Raw genomic sequence first — 13,905 nt, forward strand, 5'->3', positions numbered from 1 at the left:
AATGGTAATTTGATATTCTCAAAGTTGTTCCAGACTTCTGAAGAAGATCGAGATCGCTTGCCAGCCTTCACCCCTTTTTGTTTCTTACGTCTTGGAGGGATCGAACCATCATCAGAAATATTAATCGAATCTCCCTCAGGTGGTATTGACATAGTATACATGTCATCGTTCTCGTCAAAAAAAATCTTCTTGGTCTTCCTCGTCCAGGTTTGACAACTGCAAATACAAAACAAACATCGTCATTCATCATTGCATAAACAAATTGATTGATGTAGAAATCTGCAGAAACAAGATAGTGAGACTCCAGGACTTAGTTTTAAGAGTTCAAGTCATATTAGCTACCTACTGTTGGAAATTATCAACCATCCACTATAGAAAAAGTCAGAAAGTAAGGTCCAGAACCAAGTAACCCAAAAGTTTAGGTTTTATGCTCTCATCAACACAAGATAATAAGCTAGTGTAAATACAGAACTAAAACACATGTTCATGAGTTAAAGGTGAGGCTGGCTCATAAACACTGAAGTTGGCAAAATCAGCATAATATGAATTAACAAAACTGTTCTGGCTTCATTTGTTTTGAGCTCATGTTTCACACAATCTCCGAACTCATCGGACCCTGTAACTACCAAATGTTATACTATGGTTTTGCATTAACGTATACTACAATTTCCATCCATAATATGTTGCCACATGCACACATCCTAACCGGTAAGCTGGAAAAAATTACAAAAGATATCGCTACAAAAGAGGAATTCATGAAAATAAATAATTCAATCTTAACTCAACTAGCCAAGAGATATCACTGCACACATAAATGAATTGTTTCTAATTTTGAAACAAATAAACTCATAAGTCATAAGCAGTTTCCTACAACGACCTTGCCCAAAATCCCGAATGGTCCATTTGTGCGAATCAACTCTGTGGACACTGGTGTACCTGATCTGTATCGGCTACCAATGAAGAGTCCATCATGGCGCCATATCAGGATGTACCGGCCTTCACAATCACGACAACCTCGGCACCGGCAGAGAAAGCATGCCCCTTCCCTCCTTGCGTGGCGACGGCGACGCGTGAGATGACGCTTGACTGCTGCTCTGGTTCCATGGACTGCGACGGCGCGTCGGCGTGGATGGAGAGGTGACGGGTGGACAACAGCGGGTGGCAGCGGGTCAGCGGCACGACTAGAGTCCAAAAGGGCAGTGGGTCGGTGAATCGATGGCGTCCAGAAGGGCGACAATGATGGTCTCTAGGTTTTGGCAGGTGGCGGCAACGGGCCAACGGCCTTAGGTGGGTGGTCATGTACATCGCCAGGAGGTGGAACCCTAAACACACGCAAAAATATATGCCAGGGCGCTGGCTAGGCTGTGGGCTACGGTCTGATCGTCTGGGGTGCTGGTCAGGCTGGGATGCCCGCGAGCCAGCTCAGGCTCAACTAGATTTACAGCCGAGTTAAGCTGAGCCGTTTCAAATTGAGCTAACTCACCAGCCTCGAACTATATTTACGGCGTACTCACATAGCACCTTCTCACTCCACACTCCATTAATTCACGAGCCTCTTTGTTTCGAGAGGCTCCTCCTTAGTGTTCAAGCCTGCTGAATAAAACCAAAGCACTCGCACTAGTGGCGCAGAGCAGCACACGATGCTTGGTTGCTTCTCCCGGCTGCGGCGGCCGGCGGGGTCACCAGCTCCGGAGCCCATGCCGGCGTCGGACGACGCGTCCACGTCGGCGGCGTCGACCTCGGAGAGGTACACCTCCCCGTGCTCGTCCTCCTCATCGGCTCGCTGCAAGAACGCAAGCAGCTCGCCCCCAAACGGTGGCCGCGACGACGGCTGCGACGGCATGGTGGGCAAGAACCCGTCCGCGCTCTCCGAGCCCGGGCTGTCCTCGGCCATCGCGTCCCGCCGGTTCTTTCTCTCCTCCCCGGGCCGCTCCAACTCCATTGTCGACTCCGCGCACGGCGCCGCCGTGGGCGTGGGCGTGGGCTCGGCCGGGGTGGCGGTGCCGACGTACTCGCCGGACCCGCACGCCGACTTCCTGAGGTCTATGGAGGAGATGGCCGCGGCGCTGCGGCTGGACGCGCGGCGGCCCGGCGACAGGGCGCGCCTCCACGAGCTGCTGCTCTGCTACCTCGCGCTCAACGACAGGCGCGCGCACAAGTACGTCGTCAGCGCCTTCACTGACCTCCTCCTCCGCCTCACAGCCACCAACCTCGACGACGAGCACCACGATTAACTTGCGCTAGCATTCTTTTCTGGCGGTGTGATGTGTACGTTGCAATGCATGCATACGGACAGATTTTGGTACGAAAATCAAAATTCTTTGCAATGATTGGCGAGCAACTTTTTAAGCTCATGCAGATCGACGTTTGAAGACCTAACTGCAAATACGTGCTGTGTAATTCTGTAGCTGAAATCTGTTGGTACGCATAACATTTGTGTGGCCTTTTTTTCAAGGTGTGAGCAGTGAGCATGCTGGTGAAGATAGAATATGTCAGCTTCTACAAACAAAGGTGTTTGCTTGGTTTGCTTTGTGTTTTTTGGCCATCTCTGCTCTTTTACTGTTAAGTCAAAGCTTCTACAAACAAAGGCCTTTGCCTTTGTCTTTTTGGCCAACTCTGCTCTTTTACTGTTAAGTCATTTAGCTTTCTGTTCTCTTTGGGGTACCTGAAGGCTAAGTTTGCTTTTGTGTTCTATAGGAGTGTAGGCCATGCCAAGTATGGTTGTGCCGTGATTGTAACCGTTATGATGTTTTTTTTTGTTTTTTTAAAAAGTGACTTTAATTTTTGTCACTGTGAAGATTATATGAAAACTGACTCCATCTTAAAACACAGCCGACAAAAGTACGAGAGCTAAGGATCAAACCCTTCAACTCCTTGGTTCTCTCCCTTTAGCTTACCAATCGAACATTCGCTCGTTCGCAATAACTGTTATGATGTTCTGTCAAATACTAATATATTTAAAAGTGTAGATACAGTTCCTTGGGGCTTCAACTGCAACTTAGAACACGGGAAATTTCGTAATCTTGCGGGAATTAAACAATTCCGTTGAGATGCCTAGGAAAACCCTGTGATATTCCTGCATCCTAATTACTAAACAAGCCCCAGACATTTAATTGATATCTTTCGGAAGGTTTTCGCTACAATTAGCTATAAATAAGTTGAACTCTCAATCGTGCAGCCAAGCGACAGGATTAAAATTTCGCCAAGATTTTGGTAAGATTTTATAAATTTCGGGAATTTCATATGAAAAAATATTTAATTCTATAATTTTATTTCACTGACACGTGAGACCCAGAAAGCAGAGGATCAAGAATTTGTAGAATTTCGATGAAATTTCGCGAGTTCTAATCTTTTAACCGATGAAAAAAATTGTAAAACAAATTTTAAATCCCTGCCGACAACATCACTCCCTTCTAAACTATCCCATAAACGAGGTCTATTCCCTTGAGACGAGTGAGGTCTTCGGATCCAGCCACAGGCAGCAATAATAAACAGATGCCGTGCAAAACCAATCGGTACAGGACATGGCAGGCTGCTTACACATGGCTGGGGTGCAGCTGGATGGATCGCATCTGTAGAGTAGAGCAACCATCTGTTATTACGTTTTCCCTTTTCATTCAGTAGAAATAGTGCGTGATAAGATTCATGGACACACAAGTCGTAAATAACGAACCACTCAAAAAGAGTCGTACCGACAAATAGCAAAGCAATCAGGCCGTTGAGGGTAGGCATTGACATGGCAACCGCGAGCAAGATCTGCACAGGTCTGCTTTGTTCAGAAATGTTTCGTGTCCAGACGATGGATGGCTGTCACAGCAAAATCAAGCCGTGTGCCTGTGCCCTGACTGCTCCATAATATGGGAAGAAAATTCAGACCCAAGATGAACAGCACTAAGCTTGTGCACCCATGTTGCGATCCCTGCAACACCATTGACACCGTTCGAGAAGCAACTAGCGCAGCATCCTGCAAAGCAGAATCATGATCGAAGTCCACCACCGGCCATCACTATGCTCCAGGCATTGTCACCTGTGACCCTCTCTTTCTGACCGGCAGCGACACCGACAAAATCCTCTTCGATGGGAACGCACACAGCAGGGAGGGATATGATGCCCAGTGCACACGACAGGCAGCATTACGATGTACGACAGACATCAACAATGCAGCACTCACACCGACAAGAGACACTTTGGCACCCTGCCAGTTCCCGGGATGCACTGCAGTCCACAAGAAAGCCAGGTGCGTCGTTCAGCAAAGCACTAGTTACTAGTTACAAACCTTTACGACACCTTTCCTGCTCTGGAGCTCCAACTAGGGCTGGACATGGAGCGCCTGAGACCACAAGTATCTTATTCTGAATAGCGAAATAGTCGACGATGGTATACGGAATATCTGTAGATTACATCCGTATCTATAGTCAGAATGAGAAACTAAGTTAAGATATATCTTAGTTTATCTTGTGGTTTTTATCGATTAGTATATGTATAGTTATATATTACAATGTTGATTTCGTCTAACTAAAGTTGAAAAAAATTTAAGTTTATATCGTTGTCTCGGTGCAGGAAGCTTACACTCACTGGATAGTCCGTTGTGATGATTTTTAACCTCATCGGATAGTCCAGTGTGTGATAGATATGAGCATCAGAGCTTTTCAATGCAGAGACAGAGAAAATTTCATTCACTGGAAGGTCCGGTGTGAGTGAGAATGAGCACCGAACTAATTTTTCTAGAGAATGTTGCAAATATGAAAGTCTGGTGCGGTAGCATCACTGGATGGTCTGGTGTGTACACGGGTGATCACCGGAGGCTTCACCGGACAAAGATTTACAGAGAGGTTGAAAAACTAAGTTCAAGTGAAGATGTACTCACCGGATGTTCCGGTGATGGACGTGTGAACACCGGAGCTTTTTCAGTTTTGAGGCAAATGTTGAGGTATTCATAGGACTATCCGGTATTGAGATTTTGTGATCATCGGACTAATTTTTCTAGAGAGGAATGCAAATCAGGTTTCAGTGGAATTGTACTCACCGGATGGTTCAGTGTTGCACTGGTGTGAACGTCGGACCATTCGGTGTTCACATTTTTGTTACGTTCGATCTTTTTCGTATTGATTTCGATTTAGACTAACATGTGATGATATTATATGTTCTAGAGATGCATGTTTGCTGGTCTCATAGTGTGTAGGTGATGGATGCAACTTAGCAATCGACGGCGAGTAATCGGGGCTAAGCGGGATGCTTGGTACCGGATGATAAGGAGGCCAAGCGGAGTCAAGGATGATCCAGCGGTACATGTGGATGTCAAGCAAGACAAGAGATGAAGATTGATGAAGACGACATTGTCTTTCTGAGTATTTTGCTTTCGCTCAAACTTTGAGGTGCGTTGGGTAATTAAAAATAGAAGAAAATCATCTATTTCAAAAGAAAATATTGAGACGCCTATTCACCTCCACTCTAATCGTCACTTTCGGTCCTATACAAAACAAACACATATTTAAGCTTTCAGTTTTCTTCAAGCAACTGTCATATACGTTAGCACTTTTAAAACAGAAGATCGTTTGAGATCTAACAGATATCTGCAACACTGCATCTAATCTCTATCCAATTTTCATTGCCTACTGTTGAAGTCCCGTTTTTGAAAGGAGGGAAAATGTAGCAATCTCGGAGGATTCAATTTTCATTTAATTTTTTTCTGCCATGACCTTTACAACAAATAAAAGGAACCGAAAAATTCCTAGTTAGGAAGTCCAACCTCATGTTTCCTTACATCATGTCTTGAATTCTTATGTTTTCATGTTCACTGTCCAAATACTTCGCTATAAAAAAAATTCTTTCTAAATACCTGTAGGGTTTGAAGCGATATTTCATGTGTTTTCCGGCCTATTCGAGTCTCCCCCCCCCCCCCCCCCCGGGAAGAACGCCAGTGTGGCTAAATCGCTGCATCTAAAAAATGGTCATGTTACCTCGGGAAACAAAAAAAAGAGGGCCATATTAGAGCAGGTCTTACATGGGCTGTCTCACGGCCTCATGGGCCACGACCCATTGGCGTATGCCACTTAAGCACTGGGCCACTAACTTGCACATATGACATAATCTTATCTCGTGTCGTGTGCGGATCTCCTATTTCGCTTTGACGTGGCAATGATGATTTTTTTTTTTATTGTGAACTAGCAACGGTCCGAGTAATCAGCTGGCTCAAGTAGCACTCGGGAGCTCCAGATTTGATCTTCGAGCGAATGAATCTCGGGACTCTCATGCAGTCATGCATAAAGAGTGGGGGCAACGCTTCACGGTGGAGCTGAATCCAACGAAAATTTGATCCTCTGTTTTCAACTTTAATCCGGGCCTCAAGAAAGATCGTATAAATAGAATCGTACTGTTAAAAAAAGAACAGATATTTACATAGTGAGAGTTCAAGAATAGATATTGAAAGGCAGCTTCTGGTTTATCCAGACAATATGATCCTGGTATCCGACGATTATATGCATAACAAACTGAATAGTATCCTATGCCATCTGGCCAAACAAAGAAATGCAGAGAAGGTAAGAAGAGTGCCACCAAACCCTACCAAGTTTGATATTACCAAAATATGGTTATCAATTTGGCAACTTAATCTTATGGGTTTGCCAAACTTTGGTAAGGAAATGAACTTGAGAGTTCAAATGGAGAAAGGAATCTCACAAAATTTGTAACATTCTAGTTTTTAGCCAAAAACCAAATCTCAAAATCTTTTTAAAAATCAGTTCAAAATTATCTCAATTTATGTTCAAATCAATTTCCCAAAAATCTAAAATCTTTGCTTCTCTTCCTAGGCCAAATCCATCCCTCTTTTCCTTTTATCCCGGCCCGGCTTCCTTTTCTCTTTTCTCTTTTCTCTCCCAGCCCGGCCTCCTTCTTTCTTTCAGCCCGTCTCCCCTCTCTCTCTCTCTTTTATTTCACTCTCTCGGCTGCTCTCTTTCCCCGGCCCAGCTCGCCTCTCTCCCTTCTCCCCTTTCTCTCTTGCGTCGTGCCCTAGTCCAACCCATGCCGCTCCTTCTCCTTCCTCGCGCGCGCCCGAGCACACGCGCTGGACCCATCGCCCAACTGCCAACCGCCGCCGATTAACTCCGCTCTCTTGTCGCGCGATGTGCGCACTCATTGTCGTGCTCGCTCTACCCCCTTCCCTCTCTGCCAGTCACTGCGCGCAGGGCTGGCGATGACCGAAGGGTAAGGCCAACCGTCGGTCTTTTCCAACCACTGTTGTGTCGTTCTCTCTGCGCCTCTCTCTCCTGCTCCCATCGTACCTGTGCGCATGCGTACGAAGCCACTGTGGCGAGTTAATCGCCGGCAACCACATTCACGCCGCCTGAGCCGAGCCATGCCTCGCCGTACCCACCTCTACATCGGCGAGCCCTCCCTCATTCACCTATAAAAGCTAGCGCTTGAGCTCCGCCACACCTCACCGCATCCCACTCAAGCTTGAGGTACTCTATTCCCTTCCTCTCTCTCCCTCCCCGCTGCTCCCTTCCTCCGTCATTTGAGCTCAACGTCGATCCACCTCGGGAAGTCACCACTGGCCAAATAGGCCTCACGGCGAGCTTCACCAAGCCCCTCTCGACTTCCCGAGCCTCTCTCGACCTCCCCAGCCCCTCTGTCCCGCACCTTCGTCCCTCTCCCAAGCCACCACCGAGCCACCATAGCCGTCGGAGCTCCTCCACCATCATCGATAGTCGTGGGTGCCTCTCCGGCAAAACCGAGCACACAGACCACTTCATCACACCACGTGCAAGCTTCCAGTGCTCTCAAACCTGAGCCAAATCATCTCCCCACGCGATTCCCATGTCAACCACTGTCGTCACCAACTCTGACGTGCCACTGGCGCTACTTCGTCCGTCTTTGTCGACAACATGGCCCACCATCGCCTTCGTCATGTCGTGAGGATTACCAAGATCTAATCCCTGTCCCAAACCGACACGGGGAACCACCTGCGGCAAGTTCTCCAGCGAGTTTCCACCGTAAATCCCCTGGCGTCGCTGTCTCCAAGCTAGCCTGACCGCCGTCCGCAAACCCTGTTCCCCGTCGTCGTTTCTCCCTCTCTCTGGTCAAGGGCTCGGCCGTAATGGCTCTGGCCGCCGTAAGGGCTCGGGTTGGGAATGGGATGCCTCGGCCCAGAATTCAGCTTAATTGCTGAAGCCCACCTCCACAAAACCGGCCCACATAAATAGTGTCATTTCTCAATTTCTCAAAAATTGGATTTTAAGAGAATATCTCAGGAATATTCTCCTCTTTTATTTTTCTCGATTCAATATGCCGACCAACTTTCGAAGCCCGTATTTCTTCCGTTTCAACTCCAATTTCGACGCATCTTCTACCAATATTCATCTAAATTCAAACTCTATCTCTTCATACCAGCTTCTTGTTTAGTTCAAATTTATATTTATTTTATTTGAATTTATTTGTGTGTTTGCTTTGTTGTGTGCCGCGTTTAGAGACTGGAGAGTTCGTCGAGGAGGAGTTCGTTCGAGCAGAACACTTTCGAAGACTTCGATGAAGGCAAGTCTCAATCTGTTTCTCTTTTGATCATATTGGACCCAGTTTTGTCACCACGACCCGTAGCAGTCGTTTTTCACCAAATGTTTGCATGAAGTATTACTTGTATAGCATAGTTTAAATTGTTGATCTAGTTATGACCTAATGTAGATTAGCTAGCATGTTTTTGAATATCCTAAATATTATCTTGGTAACCCTAGGATTTTTGTCTCGACTACTTTACTTATGCTAAGATGATTACCTTGTTACTAGTATGCTTAGGATGATAATCGTTACTGTTTCTTCATGCTTAATCACAATTAGTTTTGCAAAATAGGTAAAACCTAGCGCTCAGTGTTGTGTGAGTTGTTTGGATGGGAATATCCATCGGTTAATGATAACAGTTGAGAACTGGTTAGAGTTGAGGTAAATCAGGGTTCCCGTGGGGAATGCCTTGGGAGTTTTGGATGCTGCATGTGTGGCAGGCCCAGTGTGAAAATGTTTTTCTCGACTCGATTAAGGATTGAGTTGATGTGATATCCTACCTAGTTTTTATAGTACAGACACTCGACCCTGTATGAGTAGAGCTTACCTAAATCCCACTAGCTAGTCTATTATCGTCTAGAGGCAGGTGTGCAACGGGAGGCCATGGAGTAGGTGCAGGCTTAGCAACCCGGTTGGAGACCTAGTTTAAGGTCATGAACCCCTAGTTAGCTCCCGTAGGCGGCTAGTGAGGTTGTGTTAGGTAACGGCTTTGTTGAGTTGCATTGCTATGACGGTGATATATTGCTAAACTCATCTTGTGGGTAAGTGTACCACTCTGCAGATGTTAAACTATTCGAATTGTTGTGTTCACGGTCATAGACGAGCTATGATTCGATCACAACAACTAGCATGGGTTGTGGGTGTCCCCTTAGTGTGTGAGTGAGCAAGGTATGCCCATTTTTGAAAAGTTAGGTTCGACCGTGTGCCATAGGTTGCCGTGGATGGGGTGTCTGGCAACAATAAAACTTAGACCCTGGTGATTTTCCATTATGGCCGAAAACCCTCTTCATATAATGATGCTGATATAATATTTTCATAACAATTGTCTTATGAAAAATGAACCTTGCATGAGTAAAATTAGCCTTTCCGCAAAGATAATCCTTCAGTTTATTCCTTGTCTATCCATATGCATGTATTTATGCCCTTGTCGTAGGGCAAGAGTTGAGACTTGCTAAACACTTTTGTACTCACCATTTCTTATGCTTTCAGAGGATGACCCGACTTCACCGAAACAGACGAGTAGGCTTGGTCGTGTTCGCACCTGAGTTGCCTGGAGTGACGTGTCCCTCATATTGTCTCTACGGTGTACTCTGATGTCGTGAACTTTATCGTTTATGCACTGTTGCTTAGTGCTATATGTTTTATTAGGTTGATGGAGTTTACCGCCCATTATGTTATATGACTACGATAACACCCATTATAAGATTTTTATTTACTAATAATTGATCAGTGACTAATATAATAATAGTTTTTAAGCACCGACATAACCCGGACGCTTCAGAATTTTAGTAAGAAACCAAATGCTTGCCAAATTTACCAAATTTTAGTAAGGCAACCATTGGTTTAGAACCATCTCTTTGTAATTAACCTATATAACTCAGACGATTTGTTATTATTTTCAAGAAAAGCACTGGCCATCACATCATCAGAGTACAAGACGCTTTTCTTGCTTGAACCACAGAAATGCTACCAACGCTGCTCATGAAAGCATCTTGAAAACGATTTTTAAGGAGATCTTTATCAAGCATGGATGAGTATCTACTAATAGACTGTGTTTAAATTTAATTTCGACCATGTTTACTTTTAAAAATTTGAGCTATTTTTTACTCCTCATTTATAACCATAGCTAGACTTTATAATAATAATAATTTATAGTAATAGATGGTTAAGTACATCCCTTATGCGCGGACCGAAATAAAAGTATTATTTTTTTCTAAGAAAAATACTGCCTTGACTTGATTAAGAATTGAGTTAATGTGATATCCTACCTAGTCTTTACAGTACAAACACTCGACCCTATATAGGCAGAGCTTAGCCTAAATCCCACTAGCTAGTCTACTGTTGCCTAGAGACAGGTGTGCAACAAGAGGCCATAGAGCAGGTGCAGACGGTGCAGGTCTGGCGATCCGGTTAGAGACCTAGTTTAAGGTCATGAATCCCTAGTTAGTTTCCGTAGGCGGCTAGTGAGATGATGTTGTGTTAGGTAATAGTTTTGTTGAGTCGCACTGCTATGACGGTGGTATATTACTAAACTCAGCTTATGAGTAAAATGTACAACTCTACAGATATTAAACTATTTAAATAGTTATATCCAAGGTTATGGATGAGCTATGGTTCGATCATAGCAACTAGCATGGGTTGTGGGTGTCCCCTTAGTGTGTGAGTGGGCAAGGTGTACCATTTTTGAAAAGTTAGGTCCGACCGTGTGCCATAGGTTGTCGTGGACAAGGTGTCTGACAACAATAAAACTTAGATCTTGCTGACTTTCCATCATGGCCGAAAACATCCTTCATATAATGATTGCCTTATGAAAAATAAACCTTGCATGAGTAAAATTAGTCTTTCTGCAAAGATAACCCTTCAACTTATTCCTTATCTATCCATATGCATATATTTATACCTTTATTGTAGGGTAAGAGTTGAGACTTACTAAGTATTTTTATACTCACTCTTGCTTATGCTTTCAGAGAACGACCTAAATTTCACCGAAGCAGACGAGTATTGGTCGCGTCCGCACCCAAGTTACATGTGGTGTGGTGTGTCCCTCATGTTATCTCTGCGATGTACTCTGATGTCGTGAACTTTATTATTTATGCATTATTGCTTAATGCTCTATGTTTTATTAGACTGGTAGAGTTTATTCACTGCCCTTTGTGTTGTATGACTGCGATAACATCTATCGTAAGACTTTTATTTACTAACGACTAATCCAATAACTGATATAATAATGATTTTTAAGTACCGAGATAACCAGGGCGCTTCAAAATTTTAGTAACAAACCAAATGCTCGCCAAATTTACCAAATTTTAGTAAGGCAACCATTGGCATAGAACCATCTCTTTGTAATTAACCTAGATAACTCAGACGATTTGTTATTATTTTCAAGAAAAGCACAGGCCATCACATCATCAGCCGTTGATTAATACTGGGTACAGTTACAGTACAAGACAAGAAGGCTATGCTTTTCTTGCTTGAACCACATAAATGCTACCTACGCTGCTCATGAAAGCATCTTGAAAACGATTTTTAAGGAGATCTTTATCAAGCGGATGAGTATCTACTAATAGACTCTGCTTAAATTTAATTTCGATCATGTTTACTTTTAAAAGCTTGAGCTATTTTTTACTGCTCATTTATAACCACAGCTAGACTTTATAATAATAATTCATAGTAATAGATGGTTGAGTACATCCCTTATGCGGGGACCGAAATAAAAGCATTCTTTTTTCTAAGAAAAATACTGCCCGTGGAAGCACTCTACAGAAATTGCCTGCTTCGATGAAGACAGGCAATGCTGACATTTTGCTTCGATCTGGAATTGTACTCCACTCCACTCGACTCCTGGGAAACAGGAAAACAGGGGCGCCTACTCTCCTCCTATGCTACCAGGTGCGCCCGATCGATGGATAATACAAAAGTAGCTCGTCTTAGCTAGATGGATTAGGATAAATCCGCCACGTCATGCATCCCCAATGATGCAACTAATTTATTGATTTTTCCTCTCCTTTTGTTTTTCAGCTCCATCGTTCGTTCTCCTGGCCGTCGGCGGAGGTTGATGCCGGCAGCTGCGAGTAGAAATCGTGGTCCAAATAATCTTTCTTGCTGCTGTTGTTGTAGTAGTGCATCAACGCAGCTCCTCCGAGGACGGCGAGCGTGAGCGCCTGGGCGTGCATCCTGGCGTGGATCAGGCGCAGGCTCGTCGTCCTCTGCGGCGCCCTCTTCCGGCTGTACGCCACCGACGCGCCCACCGCCGTCGCCCACACAGCTCCTGCACGCACGCCGCGGTTTCAGAACAGAAAGCAAAGCCGAGATTGTTTTTTCAAAGCGATCGAAATCGAGGATCTGACAGCTTGATTTTGTAGTACATCGTAACGAAAGAGAGAAAAAAACAAATTAATCAGGAGAACAAAGGCAAGGGGGCGGATCGAGCACATGAAACAAGAGGATGTATGGATGGATCGATATGGCGATCAATTTGCTTGCAAATGATTAGCTAGCACTGGTTGGTTGGGTTGCTTAGTTACTCACCGATGGTTGTGAGCTTGTGCTCCTCCACCCAGGACTGCACCGACGAGCTCACCCTCTCCATGATCTCTCTCTTTACTTGGATGGATCGATCTTCCTCTGATCACGCAACAGCAGCAAGAAGAAGCAATCGGATCGGACGTCGGGAAGTCAGGAAAGGCTGTTCCTTTGGATTTGTTGATGCTTGTATGGATGAAAGGGGATCGCGAAGTGATGGGATCGGCAGGTCAGTTTGGTCAAGTACTTATAGCTGTGGAGGAGCAGAGTGTGTCTGCGGTGTGCCCACTGGTTCTTCCGTGCCAGTGGAGAGAAAAACCAAGGGCACCGTCCCAGCCATGAGCCATCTGTTTCTTGCGTGCTCCTGGTTTCCGTGCCTGCTTCTTGTGGGCTCCTCTCTCTCTTGCGGATTAGGTGAAGGTAAGTAGTCTTGACCCAAGGTTTTAGACCCACCTTTTCCACTTGCTGCCGAAATAGGTTTATGTTCCCTGCATACATGTGGACTTAAATAATGTGTTTAGTAGGGATTTTAATTTTGTTTTATAAAAAGACCGAGATTTCATTGAGATTTTGATCACTTTTTGTCTTCTACTCTATTGGTCACATACATAAGTGAAAGAAAATTTTAAAATTACATATTTGATCTCCTAAAAAATTCACACAAAAATTTGATTAGGTGAAGGTAGGTAGGCACCTAAGGTTTTAGGCCCACCTTATCCACTTGCTGCCAAAATAGGTTTATGTTCCCTGTATATATGTGGGTCTTGAATAATATGTCTAGCAGAGATTTTTATTTCATTTTATAATTTTTTAAGTGAATTTGTGTCATTTGTAATACAAAACTACAAGTATTGTGACTAGTAACATAAAATTACAAGTATTGTGTACTAATTTCATATAAAATTTGATTTTAATTGGATTTACCAAAAAAATGGTCTTATATTTCTTCAAAAATCATGAAACTTTTTGTATGTGTTCCGTAATCGATGTGCAACCTATTTTAATTGAATTCACCCAAAAAAACATATGTATAATTTAAACTAAAATTATCCAAAAATGCTACTTTTATAACTCCTATCTTAGGGCTTTTTAGTTTAAATTCTACACATATTT

General features: G+C 44.1%; 2 protein-coding genes across 2 annotated transcripts; one reads left to right on the plus strand and one right to left on the minus strand.

The window, feature by feature from the left end:
• Window positions 1–1,544: 1,544 nt before the first annotated feature.
• On the plus strand, window positions 1,545–2,564 carry LOC133914499 (transcription repressor OFP12-like). The gene has a single exon (XM_062357601.1). It carries the CDS (start codon window positions 1,641–1,643, stop codon window positions 2,232–2,234), a length of 594 nt encoding a protein of 197 aa, XP_062213585.1. The 5' UTR covers window positions 1,545–1,640; the 3' UTR covers window positions 2,235–2,564.
• A 9,352-nt stretch (window positions 2,565–11,916) lies between these two features.
• Window positions 11,917–13,299, minus strand: LOC133916885 (uncharacterized). The gene is made up of 2 exons (XM_062360764.1): window positions 12,799–13,299; window positions 11,917–12,538 (listed from the first exon to the last, which is right to left on the minus strand). The coding sequence occupies exons 1-2, from the start codon at window positions 12,857–12,859 to the stop codon at window positions 12,285–12,287; spliced, it is 315 nt and encodes a 104-aa protein (XP_062216748.1). The 5' UTR covers window positions 12,860–13,299; the 3' UTR covers window positions 11,917–12,284.
• Window positions 13,300–13,905: the final 606 nt, after the last annotated feature.

The sequence above is a fragment of the Phragmites australis genome, chromosome 4, assembly GCF_958298935.1.
Source record: "Phragmites australis chromosome 4, lpPhrAust1.1, whole genome shotgun sequence".
NCBI lineage: Eukaryota > Viridiplantae > Streptophyta > Magnoliopsida > Poales > Poaceae > Phragmites > Phragmites australis.